At 43.2% G+C, this 23,671-nt stretch overlaps 1 protein-coding gene across 2 annotated transcripts in view; it reads right to left on the reverse strand.

The window, feature by feature from the left end:
* LOC135558789 (solute carrier family 22 member 23-like) overlaps positions 1 to 22,533 on the reverse strand; it is a 56,618-nt gene extending 34,085 nt beyond the window's left edge. The window contains exons 1-3 of one of the 2 annotated variants that reach the window (XM_064992923.1): positions 21,499 to 22,533; positions 3,605 to 3,708; positions 3,262 to 3,416 (exon numbers count right to left, since the gene is read on the reverse strand). In XM_064992923.1, coding sequence (XP_064848995.1) covers positions 3,262 to 3,416; positions 3,605 to 3,708; positions 21,499 to 21,945 — 706 coding nt within the window. In that variant the 5' untranslated portion in view covers positions 21,946 to 22,533. Of the gene's footprint in view, positions 1 to 3,261; positions 3,417 to 3,604; positions 3,709 to 8,970; positions 9,120 to 21,498 lie in introns of those variants that run through there. The other variant, XM_064992924.1, reaches the window with a different exon arrangement.
* Between the last annotated feature and the right edge of the window lie 1,138 nt (positions 22,534 to 23,671).

The following is a 23,671-nucleotide window of genomic DNA, read 5'->3' on the forward strand; positions in this document are numbered from 1 at the left end:
AACTGCAATGCTGCTGCGTTGTTCATGCTCAACAGTTTCCTGTGTGTATCAAGAATGGTCCACCACCCAAAGGACAGCCACCTAATGTGATAACTGTGGGAAGCATTGGAGTCTACATGGTGTGCTTAAGAAAGGTGTGCTTAATGTTTTGTACACTCAGTGAATTTTGCAAATTTGAAATTATATTGATGTGATATGAAAGTAGAGGGATTTATGTTTCTACAACCGTAGGGCAATTGAGAATCGATTCACATTTAGATTGAGGATGACAGTTTTGTTTGCCAGAGCCAGTTACCTCAGAACAGAACAGAACATATGAAGTCCTTGGATATTATAAAGCAGTAGCCTCGCCTACACTCCTTAACAGTACATCTTGAACTATCCTTGACCCAAATACTACATAGTTCTTCACAGGTTTTCCCCCACCACACGTCTCAGCTGTGTTGATATGAGAGTCTAGATACCTGGCATACACAATTCTTTAATTTGCCCTGAAAAATGTAGATGTTTTGTGAATAGAACTTTTTTGGAAAGTCTAAATATGCCTATCCTGTACATGGCAGTATTTTGAATTTAGTGATATAGGGTTTGGATAACAACAGTGCCAATATCTGAAGAGAACCCGCATTAGTAGAGTTGTGGCAATACAGAGGGGAGACGCAGAATGGAACATATTCCGCCTCCACATTAAGAACAACAATATAGGCAACGGTATAGCTCAACTTAAATGATTTGACTCGCTGGTAAAAAATAAACTCCACCCATTCCATAGAGTAACTATTCCAAACTGTATTGGTTGGCATTTGCACAACTTGAATGGCGAATTCAGACATAATCCAGACAAATCTGTAAAGCAAATATCGCACAGCCAAAACCATGGGTATGCTACAAATCAATTATACCAATCATTCTAAATGCGTGATGACCGTGTGATAGTTTTAACAAGTTGACAGCCAATGTAGTCCCGACATAATGAATCCTCTCAGCACATAACCTTCATGGAAAATACCCATATCCTTGCTCTGCCTCTCTGCTGTGTGTTCCTCAACGACACTGACGGAGAATGAAATGCAGTCGGTTTGAACTCCAGGTTCGTACATAGTCTTTTACCACCGTTGCCGGAGTGATTAAGTGGCACTCCTTAGAGCGTACGTACACTCTACAGTATTTACTCAGCAACCACTGGGATGGCAGTTGATAATGGGTGGAAATACAGGATAGAGTAAGACAGGGCGGAGAGGTGGAGACTGGAGAGAGAGCGAGAGAAAAAGAGGGTGGAGAGGGACAAAAGAGTTGGCGAGACAGACAAGAGGGTGGGCCTTAATTTAATTGTGTCCATATATACACAGTATCTAGTCAGCATACAGTGAGACGACTTTGCGAAAGCTATGTAAACAACCAACCATTGAATGCAATTATCAAACACAAAACAAACTGACAGAAGATCCCAGCCATCTATTTTGGGAACACTGCGAGGCTTTTCAAGGTAGACGGTGTGGAGTAAATTAGAATGACAAGAAGGGGCCCCCTGGCTCTGCCCCCCTTCCGTTCCGCCCCCCCGCACATCAACCACAAGACTAGTTATCAGGACGTTATCATCTCCTCCTCACCCCATCCCCCCCACCCTCTCCTCGCTAGCTGGGTAAATGCATTTCAACGGGAATGAGCGCCGGGACCGACTGGAACAGCTTTCTAGAGCAGATTATCACTCATCAAACCTTTACTGTGGAGAGAAAAGGTCACAAGGATTCATCGCTCTGACTGTTATGGAGTGTATAGTACACACAGTTCCAGTGAAGTACTGCAGTGGGCAAGGCCAGCGAGTACAGCGGAGTGGACAGATATCACCTTGCCACCTCTTCTGTTTCCATCTCAGTATCTGTCACTCAGTCTATTGGTTAACAGTAATGAGAGGACAAACCTAGGAAGTGAGCTTGATTTAGAAAAACTGCACTTATTTCAAAGCTGTTCTGCACTTGTTGGGAGTGCTTCAGAGGGACTTCCAAAAAGTGGAAAGTCAGCAATTCTCTGTCAGTTGATACCTCCTCCGAAGGAGGTCACACCCTTTAAAATAGAAGCTGTATGCTATCAGAGGCTACATTTACACTGAAAGGCACTTTGATCAAGGGTATTTGACTCTACAGGAACACAGGCAAAGTCAAGCTGGGATGACCTTTAAAAAAACAAAAAAAAACATTGATAACTTTCCACTCCGTCTACCAGTAATGTGATGTCGTCTTTCCTAGAACTATAACCCAGACCAAAACAAACCTAGTGTAACTGACCCCATCAAAAGGGTGAGCCTGACACAGCTCTGACAGTGTCCCGTGTAATAGACCAGACAGGCTGCAGGTACCTTATTGCTGCTTTGCCTCCCTCTGTGTTTAGTACATATTCAACAGCCTCTGACCCTCTGCTGACCCTCCACAAACATGACCCACATTGGAAAGGCTAGGGCTGCATCTGAAGTGGTACTCTGTTCCCTATATAGTGTGCTACTACTGACACAGAGCCCTGGTTCAAAGTAGGGTACTATATAGAGAATAGGGTGCCATTTTAGACACAACCTAGGTTTCCACACCGGTACATATACTTGCAGTCATCTCTATCGACGCAGAGGCCTGGTGGAAATGGGGACGAGTGACAACACAGATCGATAGCTAGGACCTATGGAAGCTGCCGCAACAGCATCTACATAACCCACATAGGAAAGGCAGCGTCTCTCAGTGGGGCGATAGGTTTCCACAGCTCCTTCTGAAACGCTTGCAGTCATCTCCAGTGATACAGGGGCCTGTCCTAACAGTTTACAGGCAACGAGAACGAACAGCAGCTGTTGGAAAGAACACACCCCTCACACCATATTTACACCTCGTCACTAGGGTTTTCCCTAATCTGGGTCCCAAATGGCACTCGATTCCCTACTGTACATAGTACACCACTTTTAACAAGAGCCCTAGAGAATAGGGTGCCATTTGGGATGTAGCCCCTAGTCAGGTAATATGGCCCTACTCATAGTCATAACACCATCTGTTGATATATAGAATCCCAACGCCAACTCAAGACATGGGGGTCTGTCTAATATAACACACTCCACAAAGACAAGGCTATGGAAACCAACAACTGCCCACACTGCAGCACATCCATTACCACAACACTAATTGAAATTGTCACAAAACAGATACATCAATTGACTGTACAGCATAGCAAAGGCATGGAGAAAAGCATGGTGCACTAGGCCTGCAGGACTTACTGAAGACTTACTGAGGATGTAGAGGGAGAGGATGATGCCTGCCAGGCAGAAGCCCTCGAAGAAGCGCAAGGTGCTGAACATGGGAACGTTGACCGAGAAGGCCACGGTCAGACCGAACACCAGCATGAACAGGACCGAGATGATCAGGACCGGGTGGCGACCAAACCTGAGGATGGAGGGAGGGGAGAGAGACAAGGGGGGGAGGAGATGTCCCATATTTAAACAATACAAGCTAAAGACTTCGAGTCGGCCCCTTAAGGTATTTTGTTTCGGTGCATTAGTAAGAAACACACTGAACTGAATGTCTATTCAAATATATTACTTTATTATGTAGTAGTTAGAAATAAAACTCACCAGTCTGCCAGGACCCCAAAGACCAGGTATCCGAATATGGAGCCCACAAGCAGAGAGAACTTAGCGATGTGGACCTTCCATGCCGAGTCACACACCAGACTCCACTGTAAAGGAAGATTAAGAACATATGAAGGTTAGGCTACTATTGGCCATCCAATGTAAACAACAGATGTGTTGTTTCTGCTTTATCCGGACCCATCTGAAACACACACACACACACACACACACACACAGAGAGGGCAGCCACAATACGGTGTAGGGAGAAAGAACACGTTAGCATCAGTCATTTCATATTCAGAGTGGAATTAATTCTCAGCCAGGGTGGGGGGGAAAAAAAGCACCACCTTATGGTTGGTGAACTCCGAAAAGTGCTGGTTTAAACTACAGACAATCGCCTCGGGTCCCCGGTCACAGGGAAAATGACGCAGCAGGAGACATACTCAAGTCACTCATTTATTGCCACAAACACAGCATTGAATTGTTAGTACTATTGTTGATAATGGTGGAAGCAAAATGTTGTTTTTTTTGCATTGATGCACTAGCACCCCACCCATGTTAGGAGAAGTGTCCAGAGTTTGCAGTACAGTATGCACTCTTCTGCTAAAGTGTACTCCACTTGAATGAAGGTATCCACATCTCTCTTGGAAGAACTAAGACCTGTTAGGGTGGAACTATGTTTTTGTAATTGTCCCTGCCTCACCCGCCCATTGGCCTGGGATCAGGTGGGCTGGTTCAACCGTTGGGAGAAATGTCCTAGCATGTTCTTAGAGCAGCCAATACTCCCTCCAGCAGGCCTTACAACTAAATAAACAGGCCCTGACTATTTATTTAACTAGGCAAGTCAGTTAAGAACAAATTCTTATTTACAATGACTGTCTACCAGAAGGCAAAAAGGGACAAAAGAAGATTGTGGACTACAGGAAATAGAGAGCCGAACACACAGACAGGACTGGAGTGGAGCGGGTTTGAGAGCTTCAAGTTCCTTGATGTCCACATCACCAACAAACGTCAAATGGTCTAAACACACCAAGACAGTCGTGAATAGAGGGCATGACAATGCTAACGACCTTTCAGAGTGCATACGGCCCAGAACATCACTGGGGCCACGTTTCCTACCATCCAGGACCTCTATATTAGATTGTGTAAGAAGAAGGCCCCCCCCAAAAAAATTGTCAAAGACTCCAGTCACCCAAGTCATAAGCTTTGCTCAAATACTCATACTTACAGGACTATCTGTGACGTGATTGAGTATATAGTATGTTTATTGGTCATAGTATGGATATAGTTAGTATGACAAAAGTTTCCGGATGTCGTACTAAATTCGCCAAAATAAGAAGCACACACGCAAAAGGACACTAATTCTGTAGTTTAGAACCATAATTCAATTCTTCATGAAATGGACATGGTTCACATCGTTTCCAGATTTTAAGAAAATGACGGAAAATACGCAGTTGGAGTACAATGAGAGCGGATACAAATTCATTGCTTTAACTAATTATGACAAATGTTATGAAAATGTTGAGCAATGTAATAAACTAATGACTCTTCAAATAAGTTACCTTATATGTTATATTGGCTGACAACGTGTTAGCTACACTGTCCTTACGAACCACATAGCGTCTCAGTATAGCAGTATGTACTGGTATGTTGTAGCTCGCTACCTAATGTTAGTTGGCTACTTAAACATCAAACTTGCCAGTATATTAACTATAGGCTCACTACCTACCCAACATTTATTGATTTGATTATTCCCATCATTCTTAGCTTAGCTAAATGGTATAGTCGTTCTGCTTTCTCATTGGGCAATCGGATGCTTTCATAAATTCGCTCTGGCTATTTACTCTGAATTCGGAGCACTCGCGTTTGAGTGTCCACAGTGCAGAATAAATCATTTACAAGAGCTCAACACCCTTTGAATATGGCCAGTGTCAGTAAACGTCGGCAAAAAAAGCGTAATTAAATTGTTGCCAGCAGCACAGTTACAGTCACCAACGCTCTGGATAACCAGCTCTGCCACCAGAGACACTGCGTTCTGAGCCCAGGCTCAGTCGCAGCTGTTGGTTAAGGGCTTATAAGTAAGCATTTCACGGTTAGATCTACACCATGTGACAAATACAATTTGATTGTCTCTAGAAGCGCTGCGCCGCCCTGTGTGATCAGGGTGATTGCAGGCTGGTGTCCATTGCCTGGATAGCTGCCCTGTGAGCACAGCAGGGGGTGCTGCATTTGTGGGGGGAATCTCGTCTGGTGGATGCAGGAGATCCGTGGGTCCCTGGACCAACAAGCTCAGCTTTGTCTTAACAGCTACATGACTGCCTGCAAAACATGATCGAACAAGCTGGACTGGGGTGATGAGGTGCGAGTAATCAGCACTGATAAGAAGCAGAGATGTCACTTGGTTCAGCTCCTGAAGTGGCAGTCGCCTGAGGTGGTGGTGTTGCCTTTGAGCCTTAGCAGGGTGGGATGGGTTTGTGTGTGATGGAGAAGGGCCTGGAGAAGGCCCTCCTGGGTCCCTCCAAGGGACAGCATCTGAAGCTGAGAGATGAGCCTTCCAACACTTCATAGGTCTCAAAAGGTTCCCGTCCTTGTTTTGCAGGAGAACCTTGAACACTTTGAGCAGTGTCCGGTCTGAGGAGCTCACCTGACCCATCTGAACAACCGCTGTATATGAAGAGGTGTCGGGATATATTTGGACCTATAATTCTACATGTGCACTTAATGGAGTACAACGAGGTGCTATCCACCACAGATAGTCTCCTGAAGTTACACAGAGCCTCACGGTGAGCTTGGCTGCACCGTCGACAGTGGCCCTTGTCCACTTGAGGCTCTGCTCGACAGTCATTGAGTTGAATCTCTAACACCTGATGAGGTAGTGGTCCTTGCTTTTGCACAGGGGCAATACTCGTTGGCCTCTGCTGTGGGCTGTGTAAGTGGTAGTTCCTGTGCAGGGGTCTTTGAAGCCCCATAGTATAGCAGCACCGGGGTGTTTCTGCTCAAAGGCTGCAGGCTTGTCCCATTGTTTAAAGGGCACTGGCTGCTCTGGCACTCTGCTTCCATCTTCAGCCATTGTGCTAGGTACAAGTGCTTGCTTGTAGGTAGGTAGGTAGGTAGGTAGGTAGGCATGTGACTGGCGTTGGCCCTGTATTCAGAGCTTCCCTAGAAGACACTCAACTTTGGAGCCACAGGACTCGATTACCCCTGGGCCAAAGTGAACAGGGCATGCTCACTAAGGTCTTGATGAGAAAAGAAAACTGACAGTAGCCTTGTGTCCCCTGCCCGGATGTCTTGCAACTTCATGATGACAGATCTCCAGGGCAAGGTAATGTAGCTGGCCCCATTGCTGCTCAAGGTCTGCCATGGCAGCGGTGTATGGCACTGGGACATGGAGTGAGATGGTCATGAGACGGGGATCAGGCAGCTTGAGGTGGTCGAGAAAGTGGTGAAACTTGACCAATGCGTCCTCATCGGGGAGCAACAGGGTTTTCGAGGGCCATCTTGAAGAGAGCAAACTCCTGTCCTCTTTGTTGAAATCAGGGAGCGACAGTGTCTCTCGGTGCAAGAAGGCGCCGATCCGTGGCAGGTACTGTGGCAACCTTGGCCAGGGCCGAGGCTGGTCAGGTGGGTAACACGGGATGCGGAGGTGGGTCCGTGTAGGCGATAGTACCTAGATACAGCTACTGGCTCGGGGCTTCTGCTGGTCATCTCTGCTGGTGCAGCTGCTGGCCCAGGGGCTGTACTAGCTGCTGAGGTGGGTACGTGGTAGCCACAGCGTCTGCATCCGGGTGGTAAGAGTAAGCTTCTCCATCTCCAGCGTCTCCAGGAGACCTTGTACACCTGAGGCCTGTGACTAAGGATTGGGCCGGTCGAAAGCTTCAATGAGCACGTCAAAAGATCTCTCCGGGTAGGTGAGCCTTCTGAGCAGACCGCCGTCATCCTCTTCTCGCCGGTGTGTGCTTGCATAACTCTGGTCAGGACCGCCCTGATCCAAGGCCAAGAGTTTGCTGGGGAGCTGAGAGGACAGTGACTAGCCCTTACTGGTCGTTTCTCCAGGTTAATAGACACGCGGAGGCAGACCCGTGAGTCCCTAGACCAACCAGCCCAACTGTGTCGTCTTAACATCTACAGGACTGCCTGCAATACATGATCGAACAAGCTGGACTGGGGTGATGAGGTGCGAGTAATCAGCACTGATGAGAAGCAGAGGTGTCACTTGGTTCAGCTCCTGGAGTGGCAGTCACCTGAAGTAGTGGTGTTGCCTTTGAGCCTCAGCAAGGCAGGCAGGGTTAATCGTCTCTAATCTGTCTCGAATGACCATTGGGGGGAAAAAAAAAAAGAGTGCCACCTGTTGGTGGGTGAACTCAGAAAGGTGCAGGTTTAAACGAGAGACAATCGCCCCGGGTCCCCGATCACAGGGACAATGATGCAGCAGGATACACTCAAGTCACTCATTTATTGCCACAAACACACACACACACACACAGACAGCATTGAATTGTTAGTACTAGTGTTGATAATGGTGGAAGTAAAAGTGAGCTAGCACTAGCACCCCACAAGTATAATTGTAATTTTTTCACATTGACACACTAGCACCCCACCATGTTAGGAGAAGTGTCCAGAGTTTGCAGTCAAGTATGCACTCTTCAGTTATGGTGTAAGAGCAGTGGGCAGCCCATCCCCACTTCTAGCAGGCATTGCACCTCAAAAGAATAAACAAGCCCCAACTATTACTAGAAGGAGGATTTTGTGCATAGAGTGTGTTACTCAATACATCCAATAACTAAATGAAGCACATACATTATTTGCCAGACAGTATGGGGACCAAACGCATTAGCTACCTTGCTATAGGGCTTTGAAACAGGCAACAAAACCCCTGATCCCAATCCAGTTTCACCAAACTCTCACTTTGCCAACACTGCCTTTACCAGAGAGACTCAGCAAAACACAGAAACGTTGTTTTAAAGCCTCCATTAAAATTGTTCAGCCATGTAAATGTACTATAGCCTATTATGCAGCGTTTCCTCTTCCAGCGCCTAGATCTCCCTCTGTGCGTAGGCTATAATTACATATACACTCTGTCTGTGTACTCTCCCTCCGGCTGTGTACTGTAGTCCACTACCCCAGCAACAGTGGGATTCCCAGAATGCAAAGCATACTCTGCCACTCTAGATGATTTGCATTTGATTTATTTATAGATATAGTAGGTGCATACATATATGAACAGAACAAATCAACTTTGAACAAATCTCACAACATTAATTAAGAAGATAGATTTATTAGACATGATGTACAACTAATCGTATACAGAGTCATAGCACCTGTACAAGTACTGTATGTGTACAGTACATAAAGTAGATGAATAAACTCACTTGAGAAAACTGATGATAATTTCACCCCAAATCTGTTTGACTTATCCACTCCACTATCACCCGACAATTTGGGTCCAATGCAGCTGTGAATGAACTGAGAAGCAGGCTATTGGGGATGGTTACTAGGTTCCTCGTCCTCTGGTCTGGAGCCCCCTCTGTGCATACAAATATGAGGAAGGAATATAACAATGGATATGAAGTGGGGACTGGGTTTGCACTTCTCCTTTGAAACTCAATGTCTTTAGGCGATCAGGGTTTATAACCTCTTATAACCTCTGGCATAGTGACCTGTTGTGTTCAAAGTGGAAACTTCTGGAGGATTACTCATTGCCACCACGCAGTAATCATGAGACACATGTATGCCATGTCATTCATACCTTCAGTATCGATGTCACTATGGATCAAGACCAAGACAGGAGGCAAACAAGTTACTCAATGTTGCGCAATACCACATAAAAAAAGCCAAGGAAGTCTGCTCTGTCTTGGTCTGTGTCAAACTAGCGTGCTGAAAGTGTGGTATGTGTGTGTGTGTGTGTTTGCGCTTCAGAGCTGGGACTGTGAAGAAGACCATGGGATATGGAGAACTCATGACTGTGCAGAATGGGGGACCAACCAGACCACGCGGTCGAGGTGACTGACTAAGCATGACCGATTAATGCGGTTCAAAGCAGTTGACGACTGCAAGGTTGAAAGTAACCTTAACCATTAAATCAGCAAAGCAAGAGATGACTGGGCAAGAAGCCTGAACACATCTTAGTTAGAAGAACAGTATGTCTTAAAGCTAATCTTAAAATGTTAACCATGATAAAAAGCCTAACCATGCTTCCTTTCGTGCACTCATTCACTCACACACTATTGTAAGGGTCATTGCAGAGAGCTGAATTGAAGGCTCTGTGTTAGAAGGCAATGCCTTACTAATCCATTAGTTTGACAGGCAAGTGGAAGGACAAAAGGCCTATTTGTGCTCTGGGTCTGTGTGTGGCAGCAGTGGAGGGCATCAGGGCCTGAACACTGGCCCCGAGTGACAGCCCCAGTTCTGGGAGGAGACAGGGGCCTCCCTGTATAAACCCCGCTGCTGCGTCTGTCGTTTAACCCCAGCGGTCACCCTGCATCAGTGATTCTGATTCGTTTAACCCCAATGGTCACTCTGCATCAGTGATTCGGACTGGCCCTGACAAGGACGCTATGCACCAACTACAGCTACATGTACAGTACATGTCTAACTAAAGAGCGGTAGGGAGTAGAAAGAGGGAGGTGGGGGAGGTAATCAAATGCTTGACAGTGAATGAGGATTGGAAAGAGAAAAAATGAGAAAGAGAATAAGGAACTATATTAAGGGAAAAAGAGCGAGAAATTATATGCCTGACAGGGACTGTGAAGAGAGGGAGAGTGGAGTAGAGACTGATGCATAGTTACCACCTAGCAACAGACTCACCTTGGTTATCAGTTCTCTTTCCTAATTAACAGTATATGTTTAGAAGGATTCTTTCATCTCTGGGATCAGGGAATATAGGAGAGTAGGTGGAGGTGTGAGTGACAGAGAGAGACGTCAAATACCTTCCATTACCGATACATCTATCATAGAAAGAATATCCAAAAATAAACCCACAACTGTACCATCAGTGAGATCATTTTGATAATTAATATGCAACTCATTGAGAAATCCCCTAGGTTGGAAATGCCATATTCTAGAGCTATTATGTGAAGATTTTGATATCATATCCCAGATAAATATCATACCAGAATCAATTCTAAAGTTACACAAAAGGTTAAACAAATGTTCAACGGGACTGTCTGGGACATACAATTGACATGCTGAGCAGACAATGGTGACATACATTCAAAAACCAACTCAGGTCAAGTCTCTACTGTTACTAACATTCATGGAAATAACGGGGCACCTTTTCTCTCGAGGGCACAAATAAATTAACAGTCTGAAGAAAAGTAACATTATTCCTCTACTGAAATGAATGGTTTTAGCCTTGGAGAACAGTGGCACGCTCAGTGACAGCAAAGGGACAACAGTCTTCTACCACACCACAATCTCCTTATGAAGGCCTGCTGTGTGTGTGTGTTTCCATGACAGAGCACACAGTGAAAAATGGTACCAGTGTCCGTCAGACCACTTTCTGAGACAGAGACAGAGAGAGAGAGAGAGACTTGATCAGAACAAACTAAAAAAAAAAGACTTGTCTTTGAGTTCTGCAGGAAGCATGACGACACAAGACATTCTTACCATATCCTGGAAGTGTATACACAAGACATACTCAAACACATCAAGGATCAGAAGACATTCTTCAGTTTGGGTGTGTGTACACTAAGGTAATAGCATACTGGGTATGAGTCACCATGTACTGTGTGGAGAGAGAGACTAGACAATATTATTGGGCGGATAGTGGATGAAACGAGAGGCTTTTGTCCTTGTAGTGTGTCGGCATGCAGTGAACGATTACTGTACTGCCTGACTCTCATAGCTCCTTCTCTCTGTCTCTTACACACAAAGTGCTCCATTCTATTCAGTTCTGGTAATATAGCTGATGAACCATATAATTCAATGTTTTTTTTAAATATAAATCTTACTGTTTGTCATCCTGCAGAGAGAGGGCTTGAGAGAAAGGGCGTGATTAGCTATTTCCCTCTGATCCTTGCATGACATCAATGAATCCTAAAACCACTGTGACCAGGGCCAAAGGCTGAGCCAGGTCACATATTTAGTTGCATGTTTACTGCCTCTCTGCTCAAAAACACACCCCTTATCAGAATCTAACTCCCGCCAGCACACACACACACACACACACACAACGCCTGTACAAAACTTTATCTTTCAGTGCCACAAGCAGGCCTCTTTTCCTCCCACCTGACGTGTGTGTTTGCGTCTATCCAAAACAGATGTGTCGGTCTCCTGCTGTTCCACCCTGATCCTGGGTCTGTGGATAAGACAAGGCAGGCCAGTATATGGAAGATAGAGATTCTCAAAGGCTAGGTGTTCTTGTATTCACTCACAGGGCATTTGTGGGGGCCATTATCCAGTCCTGCTACTCTGTCACTACAGTGGAATTGGGTGCAAACCTTATCTCGCCATACTTGTATGAAAGTGAGGTGTCAAGACATACAGTTCATCTTTTTCTACAGGTAAAGAATAAAGACTTTTGTAAAAAACGAAAAAGATATCTGCATGGACATATACACAACAGATAACGTGTATGAGAGAATAGGGGTGCAAGCTTGGGGAGCTGTATATTCTAACATTTCTTATTTAAATTTGAGGAATTACTGCATGTTGTTATACTACAGAAATATAAAAACGAAACAATTTCAAAGATTTTACTGAGTTACAGTTCATATAAGGAAATCAGTCAACTTAAATAAATTCATTAGGCCATAATCAATGGATTTCACGACTTGGAATACAGATATGCCTCTTGGGTCACAAATACCCTTTTTTTTTAAGGTAGGGCCGTGGATCAGAAACCCAGTCAGTATCTGGTGTGATCACCAATTGCCTCAGATATTGGCGGGAAATGGAACAGGCTGACATACAGAGCATCACAAACATGCTCAATGGGCCTCAGGATCTCATCGCAGTAACTCATTCAAATTGCCACTGATCAAATGAAATTGCGTTTGTTGTCTGTGGCTAATGCCTATCCATACCATAACCCCACAGTCACCATGGGGCACTCTGTTTACATCAGCAAATCACTCGACCACACGCCGCCAAACACGTGGTCTGCGGATGTGAGGCCGGTTGGACGTACTGCCAAATTCTCTAAAACGATGTTGGAGGTGGCTTATGCTAGAGAAATTACTATACAACAGTCCCACCTAGATACTTCTACAGCTACATTTTAAGAAGTGCTGTTCCCCCTTCTCTGCCTTCTCCAACCACTAACTCTGCAATTAATATGGACAACCACAACATTCCTTGACCACACTGGGGGTTTTAGTCAGTATAGTCTAGATCAGTGGCCACCAACATTTTCTAAGTCAAGATCTCTTTCACAGTCAAAAAGCAAACTGAGGTTTAACCCTCAGATTTTTATTTTTTTATTTTTTTTACATGACTTAAAAAAACATGAATTTAATACAACAGTTCTGTAGAAATGTGGTTTGGGCAGTAGGCTTAATTCATGATCACAGCATATTAGCTATATGCCTGGCCTGCCAATCATGTTATTCTCAGACCATATTATATTTAAAAGCTCATGCTTTGATAAAAATAAAACAGTTAGTGTAGTATTTGCAAGGAACTGCAGGGGATGAATTGAAATAACAAGCTTTTTTATTTTTATTTTACTGGACTGATGATAACGGCTTGATGGTCATGGTGCTTTCAAGACAACTAGGAACTCTCCCCCAGCCCCCAAAAAATGTGAAGTCAAATCATGAGGTCAGTGATCTTCACGTTAGAAAGTCGGAGCTCTAGAAAGAGTTTGACTTGGAAGTTGGATCTAGTTTTTTCCCCCAAGCATTCCCAGTTGTCTTGAGCCTATACGGTCAGAATTGGTATTACAGGATGTGGGTAATGTGTGTTTTGCTATTGCACATCAGTGATTTTAATGAACGATCTGCATGGGATAAGGCTTCCCCCCCCAAAAAAAATATAAAAATATCACTGAGGGAGTTTGATAATATGTTTGGTCTGTTCCCAGATGTACTTGTCACACACTACTTCCGCCTACCACAACAACACACGTGGAAACCGCAGCGGAAATTCAAAATATGGCACCCAAGTCGAAGAAAACCAGGCACTGGGCAAGAGAGGAGACATTATGCCTGGGGGAGCAGCGCTTCCAGCACCATTTCGAGGAAATGATTCACAACCATAAAAAGTTGGGGAATAAATATTTAAGCAGGTGTGTGAGGAATGTCCAGCCGTCAAGTCAACATTTGGTGATGCAGCGAAGTACTGTGAACAAATAAACTATCGACAGAGCATTAAGCACAACAACAACAAATTGCTCAAACCCCCAGTATTGCCCGTGCTTTAAAGAAATTGATGCAGGTCTGAGTAAGAGCATATTTTTATTGCATATCTGTTAGGTAAGCTAGCTAGCTACTGAATGCATGGCTATTATGCTAGCTAACTATCATTAGCTAGCTAGCGGGATCGATATTAAAATACACTTGACGAGGTGATAATAAATAATAAAAACACAGGGCTATCGATACACTTAGCTACTTATTTATTGCAGCTTTTATGTTTTGTAATAGTGTTGAATGAAAACAGTGTCGACAGTTCTGAATAAAAGCTTAAACATGAACTCATAAAAACAGCAGCTCTTTGCTGTATACTTTGACAGTCTCTCTCTGGTCATGATTTTAAAATGTTTTAAATCTTACGCAGGCTAGTAGCCCATCAAAAACCTTGCTGTTGCCACGGAAGTGGAAGCTCTGTAGGAACATGTGATTTGAGCTATCCGATTGGCCAGTGCAGTAGACGCACAGATCTCCCGGGCCCGCCCGGTAGGCGGAGCGCATGTCTGGTGATCAACTTGGAATGTCTTGAAGATCGACCAGTCTATCGTGATTGACCGGTGGGCGACCACTGGTCTAGATAGAATGTGATGATAGGAGTAGAGCCATAAAACTGGCTGTGTGATGCTGCTGCCATCTGAATGTAAGGTAGAATATATGAGCGGCGTGAGATTAAGCAGGGAGAGTGGGAGACCCTCTGTCTCGCTGTAATGATCCAGGCTCGTTTTATTTTATTCAGCTCAGTCCAATTAACCGAGTCCCCGAGGAGCCCAAGGTCTCAATTAGGATGGGCCTCCACATCCACACCAGCCAGTCTGGATCCCCCATCAGCCCCTATCCGCTCCTCCTCTGAGCCTAGCGTTATCAAATCCTTCTCTGAACAAAGCTATGAGGGAGAGAGTTGCACTGAGGAGCACAGTTACTATGCCATGACTATTCAAGGAGACGTTACCGTGGAAATCCATTCTGTTGCTCTACTATTAATATTTAAAAGACGATATAGCCAAACTCTTATTGCATTATTACTACGTTGTACTATTACTATTCAAGGAGATATCCTCTTGCTGTATTGCTATGCCAAGGCATACTCCGAGAGACTTTGCGAAAGTAATTCCTTTGATTTCTTTAAAAAGAGTAGGAGTCTGAGCTGAGACGTTGTCGGTGTGTTCCGGTACATTGTGACAGGAAAACGACACCTCCTTCCCATCGTGTCGACACTCTGCTCCACTCCTGAAGGACAGGGAGATACAGCATTTTCAGACGGAATCATGCTCCGTTATTCCTATGTAATCTAAAACACACCAAGGACTGCGGTCCTATGTCATTGTGTGTGTCACTTCCTGGTTATCGCATGTCAGACCAGGAGTCTAGGGAAAGGGAGTGGGCTTATAATGAGGTCCTTTAGTGGGATTGGATTCGTCCATTAGCCGAGAATCAATTCCTTCTGGGGTACGACCTTGTTGGTTTGTGGAATGCTTGCTTGGGAAAAAGGACACCTAGTCTTTGTCACCAACTGCTCGGCCGTGTCAAGAACTGCCTTGCCCTGGTGCCAGTGTCAACAGGAAAATCAACACAAATAGCAGTAGCTATACTACTTAGTCCAAGAGAGGAGGTGGAATGATGCAACATTGTTAGATATTGTTGGTTTTTTTTATGTAAAAAAGGTCCAATGCAGACATTTGTATCTCAATATTTAAAAAATTATGGGCAACAACAACCTTACTGTGATTGTTTTCAAAAAATGTTTGTCAAAAATAACTTCTTAGCAAAGAGCAATTTCCCAAACAAGAATTCTGAGTGGCGAGCGGAAAACTGAAAACTAGCTGTTATTTACAGATGGCTTTTTAAGGGTCTATTAACTAATTTACCTTCTGATGACGTCGACATGCAGGCCAAAACTCCATCCCACCAAAACAGGCAGTCTTTTCAAACAGCTCTTACCACTAAAATAATAAACGCAGCAATGTGCACATGTTGGTAGGCTTTAAGTTTGAATGTTCCATTACTTGAAAACTGCATTATCAAAAGCAATTATAAATGTACAGCTTTTATTATAAAGGTGCATTTATGGTGAAAATGATCTTCCTCAAACTTGAAACTCACACACTGCTTATACATGTCAGTTAGACTCTACACCCCTTGTAAAGCAGATTATTATGCTTCATTTTAAGAATTATTTTTGCCACTTTAGTTAATTATACAAACCTTAGGCCTAAAACACATAGGCCTATGGGCTAGGCAACATGAGGTGTGTGACGCGGATTTTGAAAAAATTACAATAAAAACGCATTGTTTCTTATGCAGGGCATCATTCAAGTGATAATATAGAACTCACAAGTGATAGGCTAACGTTGGCACCGATCAGACTATTCTTAATTTAATCTGGTCTTTACAGACTAAATAACAGATGTGTGACATTTGTTTAGATGTAGAATGGAGCATTATCATGCACCTGTATCGAAATGGACAGGGGAAAAAAAAATACATGTCATCTATGCACTTAAATAGCGAATGCAGGACACTTTTCCCCATGGTTCATTTTCATGCCAGCCAGGTAGGCTATTCTCCTGTTGTAAATATAAGCAATGTGCTTAATATTAGGAAAGTTGAGAAATAAATATAGTAAGCCTATAGAAAGCTGATGGGATCCTCTTTTTAATAGTGGCCATCAACTCACTTTCCTCCCGCAATTGCATAGCCTATAGAAATGTTGCACAACATGAGTTCATTGGCTCTCATGAAGTGTTTGAATTAGATTTTCAAATACAATTGCATTGGATGTCAGAGTGATTAGAGGAACAATAGAGTGCCGAGTACAAGGCAGGTTTGGTAGGCTACTAATTACCAGCAGCAGCAGCAGAGCTTGGAGAAGTCTTATTACCGTGACTAAACGATCACGTGGTATTATGACTGCCTTTGACAGTGACCGTATAGTACTGAGGCTTCAAAACCAGCCTCTTTATCAAGCTGGTCCTCTTACGCCTTTGAGTGGCAAAATGTCAGGTCTAAGGTCAATTTTTTTAAATTTCACCTTTATTTAACTAGGCAAGTCAGTTAAGAACAAATTCTTATTTTCAATGATGGCCTAGGAACAGTGGGATAGCTGCCTATTCAGGGGCAGAACGGCAGATTTGTACCTTGTCAGCTTGGGGGTTTGAACCTGCAACCTTCCGGTTACTAGTCCAACGCTCTAACCACTAGGCTACCCTGCCGCCCCGTCACTATAGACCAGACTACAGTGTTTCCCCAACTCCAGTCCTCAAGTACCAACAGTACATTTTTTTGTAAGCATCAACAAGCACACCTGATTCAACACGTGAACTAATCATTAAGCATGTAATGAGTTGAATTAGGACTGTTTGTCCCCGGGGCAACAACAAAAATGTGTACTTATGGACTTGAGTTGAGAAACACTGGACTGGATGACGCATCTGTGGGTAAACTGGTGTATTTGAAGTACAGTGTTTGATTACGAATATGTACCTTCAACAGAAACCTAACAAACTCTACTACCCACGGAGATGAGATAGTAGGCAACTTTTTTTTAAAGTTTGCTTTCGACAGGTGTAAACACACACCTTTGACGCACATAAAACAAATGACAGGGACACAGGACACAGCATTTAGAATGTAGTAATACGTGACCTTAAAGTTCAGTTTTCAACCTTTTTGATAAAAATATAAATCATTAAACTAAACATCCTCTGGACTGAGTTATCTATGTAGAACTTACTACACATTAGAAAGGACTCACTGGGAGAAAGTGTAACGACAAAGCCCAGCAAACAATTTGGGGGTGTACAACATTGGCCTACAGTCGTAGTTTTGTTGCTTATGTGCAGCACTCCAGAAACGGCATCTCTGCTATGGATGTACTTTTATACCGCTAGGAGTCCATGAGAAGAATGCCAAATGATTTCTCAATATCTTCACACAGTAAAACACCCTTTTGTGAAATAGTAGGCCTTGTGAGGTCTATTTTGAAAGTGCAAAATCCTGTTTTGTGTCACTATTTGGGTAAAAAAAAAAGTATATCTAAGCCTAGTATATAATAATAAATAAATACATTTTGGTGGACACCTTCCAGGGCACTCAATAACATCTTATATTAAAAGGTAGGGCTACATCAAATCAAGTGCAGTTGGTAAATAAGATCATCAAATCAAGTGCCGTTGGTACATAAGATCATCAAATCAAGTGCCTCAAAGTACAATTTTAAATTAATGGACCAGACAAAACAGGACCGATAAAAAGAGGGGTTGGGTAGAGGATACGGTTTAGACTAGAGGGTAAGAGTTTAGGGGGTTGGGAATAAGTTACAGACCGGGTTGGTTGGGGGGGGGGGGGCAGAATCAATCCTAAACTATAGGCCAGGGGTAGGCAACCCTTAGCTCAGTTGGTCAGGTGTGGTGACTAGTTGGAACAACTTCACACAGTCTACGGCACTTCATGAACAGGGTTGCCTACCCCTGCTATAGGCTTAATGTTATCGACATCCTTGAAGAGGTGTGTTCTTATGAGGATGTTGAATGAGATGACTGTCTCTCTGCATGTGTGTGGGGGAGTGCATTCCAGGACCTGGGTGCCTTGCAGCTGAAAGGCCGAGCACCCATGTTGGAGAGGGGGGTGGCAAGGAGACCAGCAGAGGTACTGGGAGGCATAGACTGGGAGGAGGTGGGTGCCAGGTTGAGGACAGCTTTGTAGGTGAGGAGTGTCTTAAAGTTAATACGGGATTGCACAGAGAGCAAGTGTAGATTGATTAGGATTGGTGTGATGTGTTCGGTTGGCCTGATGCGGGTGAGGATTCTGGCAGCAGATTTCAGTTGAAGTCGTTTGGTGGGGATACCAGTGAGGAGAGTGTTGCAATAGGCTAAACAGCAAGTTCCAGAGGCATGATTGAGAGTTTCGGTGCTGGAGGCCTAGATCTAGGCCTGTGTGGATCGATAAACACCAGAGGAAGAGGAATTGAACTACAACTGAACTAAGCAGTATATTTTCTGACATACTGTTATTGATGCAGGGCCCAGTTTGGGTTTTTACTTCTCCACCAGTATTTGAATGTTTGGTTTGTTAAATGTGATACGCCATGTGTAATGTCATTTTTTATAGCTTACTTCGCTACTTGAGTCATCTCTCTCAGCACCACTTTCCACAGACCTAGCCACGCCCCCTGTCATTCAAGGAGCGCATGTGATGTTCCTCAACCACGAGAGACTTGCGTTCGTTCAGTCTGCATGGTCAATTCAGCACATGCAACAGTTTTGATAACAATGTTGTTTTCACTTTGCTTCTTAATATAAATCCACTAGCATTCTATAATGACAGTATTAGTTTGTTTTTTACTTAAGCAAACAGCTAGTTTGTCTTTTCTTAGCAAGTTGCCCTAAATCTTGTGATATGCTAATAGATAGCTAGCTAATACATGTAATGAGTAAGAGCAAACATAGCTAGCTAATACAGCCTGATAATACCAGCGATAGTGTAGACCTAAATCAGCATGCTGTTTGTGCAAAAGTATCTTCTAAATCAAAGAGGAATATGCAAAGCAAGAAAACGTTAGCTACTTGAAGCTAAGAGAAAACATGCAATGCAGCTAAAGCTTACAGAGTCCCCTAGGAAACACTTTTCAACACTTTAGTTCCTATCCTGTCACAATAACTCCTCCCTGGCATTTTAATTAGTTGTCATCTAAAACTGTATTCAAAGTGCCCACTATTATAACTATAGAATTAGAATAGTCATTATATTTCCACGATTCCAACAGTTTTTTCCTCTAATTCGCAAGTCAAATCGCAACATTTGGTTAAAAATAAGTGCGAGATTATTTGCCCATATCGTGCAGCTCTACGTGGCATTGGGGAAATTCTCTCAATTGAGCAGTGGTGTAAAGCACTTAAGTAGTATTTGAAAGTATTTTTACTTAAGTCATTTTATTTTTTATTTTTACAACTTATACTTTACTACATTCCTGAAGAAAATATTGTACTTTTTACTCCATACTTTTCCCCTGGTACCTAAAGTACTCATTAAATTTGGAATGCTTAGCAGCACAGGAAAATGGCTAAATTCACACACTTTACCAGGGATGTTCTCTTGACATCTACTGCCTCTGATCTGGAGGACTCACTAAACACAAATGCTTTGTTTGTAAATTATGTCTGAGTGGTGTAATGTGCCCCTGGCTATCCTTATGTAAAAAAATAAAAAATAATTATGACATCTGGTTTGCTAAATATAAGGAATTTGAAATGATTTATAGTTTCACTTTTGATACTTAAGTACATTGTATAAATTACATTTACTTTTGATATTTAAGTATATTTTAAAACAAAATCATTTTAGACTCTTACTCAAGTAGTATTTTACTGGGTGACTCACTTTTACGTGAGTCATTTTCTATAGCTTATCTTTACTCAAGTATGACAATTGGGTGCAGGAACTTCAGAAATTATAAAAGTGCTGACATTTGTTTTGTTGAAGTTGAATTGAACAGTATAAAACAATCAGACTGGAGAAAGACTAATTGAAATCACTTAGAATGTATTTGTTGCCACCCTAGGATCACTAACGACTCAAAGCAAATGTAGACCTTTCATTATTCAAAAACGAAAAATACCGTCATACCGTTCAATGTTTTTTTTAAATACAATGAGATAATATTTGGGCCATATCTCCCAGCCCTAATCTGAACTATCAACATCTAAAAATAAAATGGAAACGGGGACAAAATCCCATTACCTGATGACTACAGTCCTTGATACTGTAGTCGTGTCTACTTTTCAGATATAAATTCAGAAAGAAAGAAAGGCAGACTAGTGTTGGCGTGTTAAATTAAATATATGGCAGGTGACAAAAGCAAAACAGGGAAGCCCTTCTCGGGAGGCGCGCGCGGAGGAGCACTAATGAGCATGACAGTACATGCCCTTTGCTCTAAATCAAAACTCGAGTATCACTTTGGTCTGGGTCTTTATGACCACAGGCACATTCCGCCGTGGTCAGAGATCTCTCTACTCTAGCTCACACCTCGTCAGCTGCTCGGAAGAGTAATGTCATGCAATCCCTCGTTTACGAATACTGTTGGCATGTTAAAATTAAGATCACAGAACTGCCAACATACTGCCAGTTATTGACCATTATTATTATTCTTAGCCCCACGAACAGGTTATTAATGTACTCAGTGTAGCAGCTCATTTTTTGATCCATTCCTGGGCTTGTTGCGCCAGTAGGATATTGGAGGCTGCAATGCATGAACCAGCCATATGTTTTGACTCATATGAAGGTGTGACGGTTAAACCAGGTGCTGGTCTGTAATCAAAACATTATATTATGAGACCACAATAAATGGAATTGTTTTATTGTACGACTATTAACCTATGTGAAAACGACAAAGCCTTTACTCATGGCTGTGGGTAACCCGCCACCATATGCTAATAGCCTATTATAAATCAATTGACCCAATGCACCTCGACCGAAAAGAGGGAGGAATGTATGACATAATATAAACTATGGAAATGCAGTCCTAATTGCTCAATGTCAAGCCACGAAACTTACCTTGGTAACCACATTCTGAATGAGTCCGGTATGCAGCTCAAACGTCCACTCTTTGCACATACAATGTTGCAGATGCCTAGCCGTATCATTGTGGGTGCCATTGGTATAAACGTACGCCGCTGTTCGCGGAAAACTATTATTTGCCCCATGAAATAAATGACTTCTGGTCAAATTAGTCGTGTTTGCCATAGGCGGAACACATGTGTTGTTCGGTTGGGCAAGAAGGAATTCATCAGAGTACTGGCTGAATCCAATAAATAACGCCGGAATCCATGTCAGCACGATAAGCTGTCTCTGGTATTTCCCAAATCCCCCAAGAAAAGGCAAGACACAACTGTCAATGCGTGTGAGCAATCCCGGCGACTCGGTTTCGGGGGACACGAAGCCGTTCTCCGATTGATGATCCTCGGTATCGAGCTGTACCACGGCCATCCCGGTTTCGCTCATGGATGCGTCTGTAGTGCAGCCGAGTTGGCAATGCTGCCGGGAGACTCCACACTGCGTCAATAACCCCGCTCTTGTGGTGACTGCGGTGCGTAGGCAATCACTGAAATTGAAGCAAGACGCACTTCTTCATGACCAGGAAGCTGCTCACTCCCTGTGATCCTGTTTAGGTGGACTCCCCGCACTATTGTCACTGAAGGAAAAGCGCTTATTTGGCTGACAGCAAGCAGGTTGAAATGCAGGCTGGCAAATGTCCTACATTAGAACAGACAAGCGCGACAACATGCGGCGAGTGAAGTTTTTAATCACCAATATTTCCCATCTGCTGGATACATCTAATTTGCATATAATTTCATCAACCTATCTGTGTGAGCTGTGCCGGAAGAAGTAGTAAAACCAAGGAAGGGAATGCAACCTTGTCCCTTACACAGTTGCACGTACAGGTAACACACCCGCCCAAATACAGTCCTTTAGAGTAGCCTATAGCGTTTCGAGTTAAATAGTCACATGTACAAGGTTGCAGATGTAATTACAGAGTACAATACACTCATTGAGCTCTGACTTCTTGTAAACACAAGCCTATTCCCTCTTTCCTGTCAAGTCATCCGCTATATCGAAAGTTGAGGCTTTTTTAATCATTTACACAGCGGTGGAGTACTACGGATTCTGTTTGCAGAATAAGATAGGCAGGACTTTGAGCAGCCCTCTACCCTTGTCCGTCGCATACACCTACAAGGTGCATAATAATATACTAGTGGTGGGTCGTTTGCGAAGAACGTCGCTTTTTTTAACAGCTCATTTTGTTGAACGTCCCCATTGTAATGTGTGTAGGAGACGTTTAGTAGGCCATACGCCTGCCCTTTATAGTTCTGTGACAATAGGACTGTGATAGTGGAGGGAAAGGAGAAGAGAGAATGCAATTGAGAGTTGAGAAGAAAAAATGTAGGGGTGGAGACCTACACACACGCACACACACACACACACACACACACACACACACACACACACACACACACACACACACACACACACACACACACACACACACACACACACACACACACACATTCAGGGGGTATTTTATTATTACCACAGATATACAGAGAGAGTGATTAATATCACCTGTGCAATACAGTCAGTCAACCACATTATTTTATGATCTTATCACATTATTATTTAAGTAATGATTAACTGTAACTCTCAGCTACACTGTCTTGTGTGGTCAGATAAAATAATGTAAACTATGAGGAAATTACTTAATTGAAATCAACACAACAAAATCAATATGAAGTATAGTACCAGTCAAAAGTTTGGACACACCTACTCAATCCAAGGTTTTTCTTTATTTTTACTATTTTCTACATTGTAGAATAATAGGGAAGACATCAAAACAATGAAATAACAGCTTTGCACACTCTTGGCATTTTCTCAACCAGCTTCACGAGGTAGTCACATGTAATGCATTTCAACTAACAGGTGTGCCTTGTTAAAAAATAATTTGTGGAATTTCATTCCGTCTTAATGTGTTTGAGCCAATCAGTAGTGTTGTGACAAGGTAGGGATGGTATAAAGAAGATAACTCTATTTGGTAAAAGACAAGGCAAGAACAGCTCAAATAAGCACAGAAAACAGTACATTATTACTTTAATACATGAAGGTCAGTCAATCCGGAAATCCAGGCCTTCATGGTCGAATTGCTACAAAGAAACCACTACTAAAGGACACCAAT

Source organism: Oncorhynchus masou, chromosome 17 (assembly GCF_036934945.1).
Source record: "Oncorhynchus masou masou isolate Uvic2021 chromosome 17, UVic_Omas_1.1, whole genome shotgun sequence".
NCBI lineage: Eukaryota > Metazoa > Chordata > Actinopteri > Salmoniformes > Salmonidae > Oncorhynchus > Oncorhynchus masou.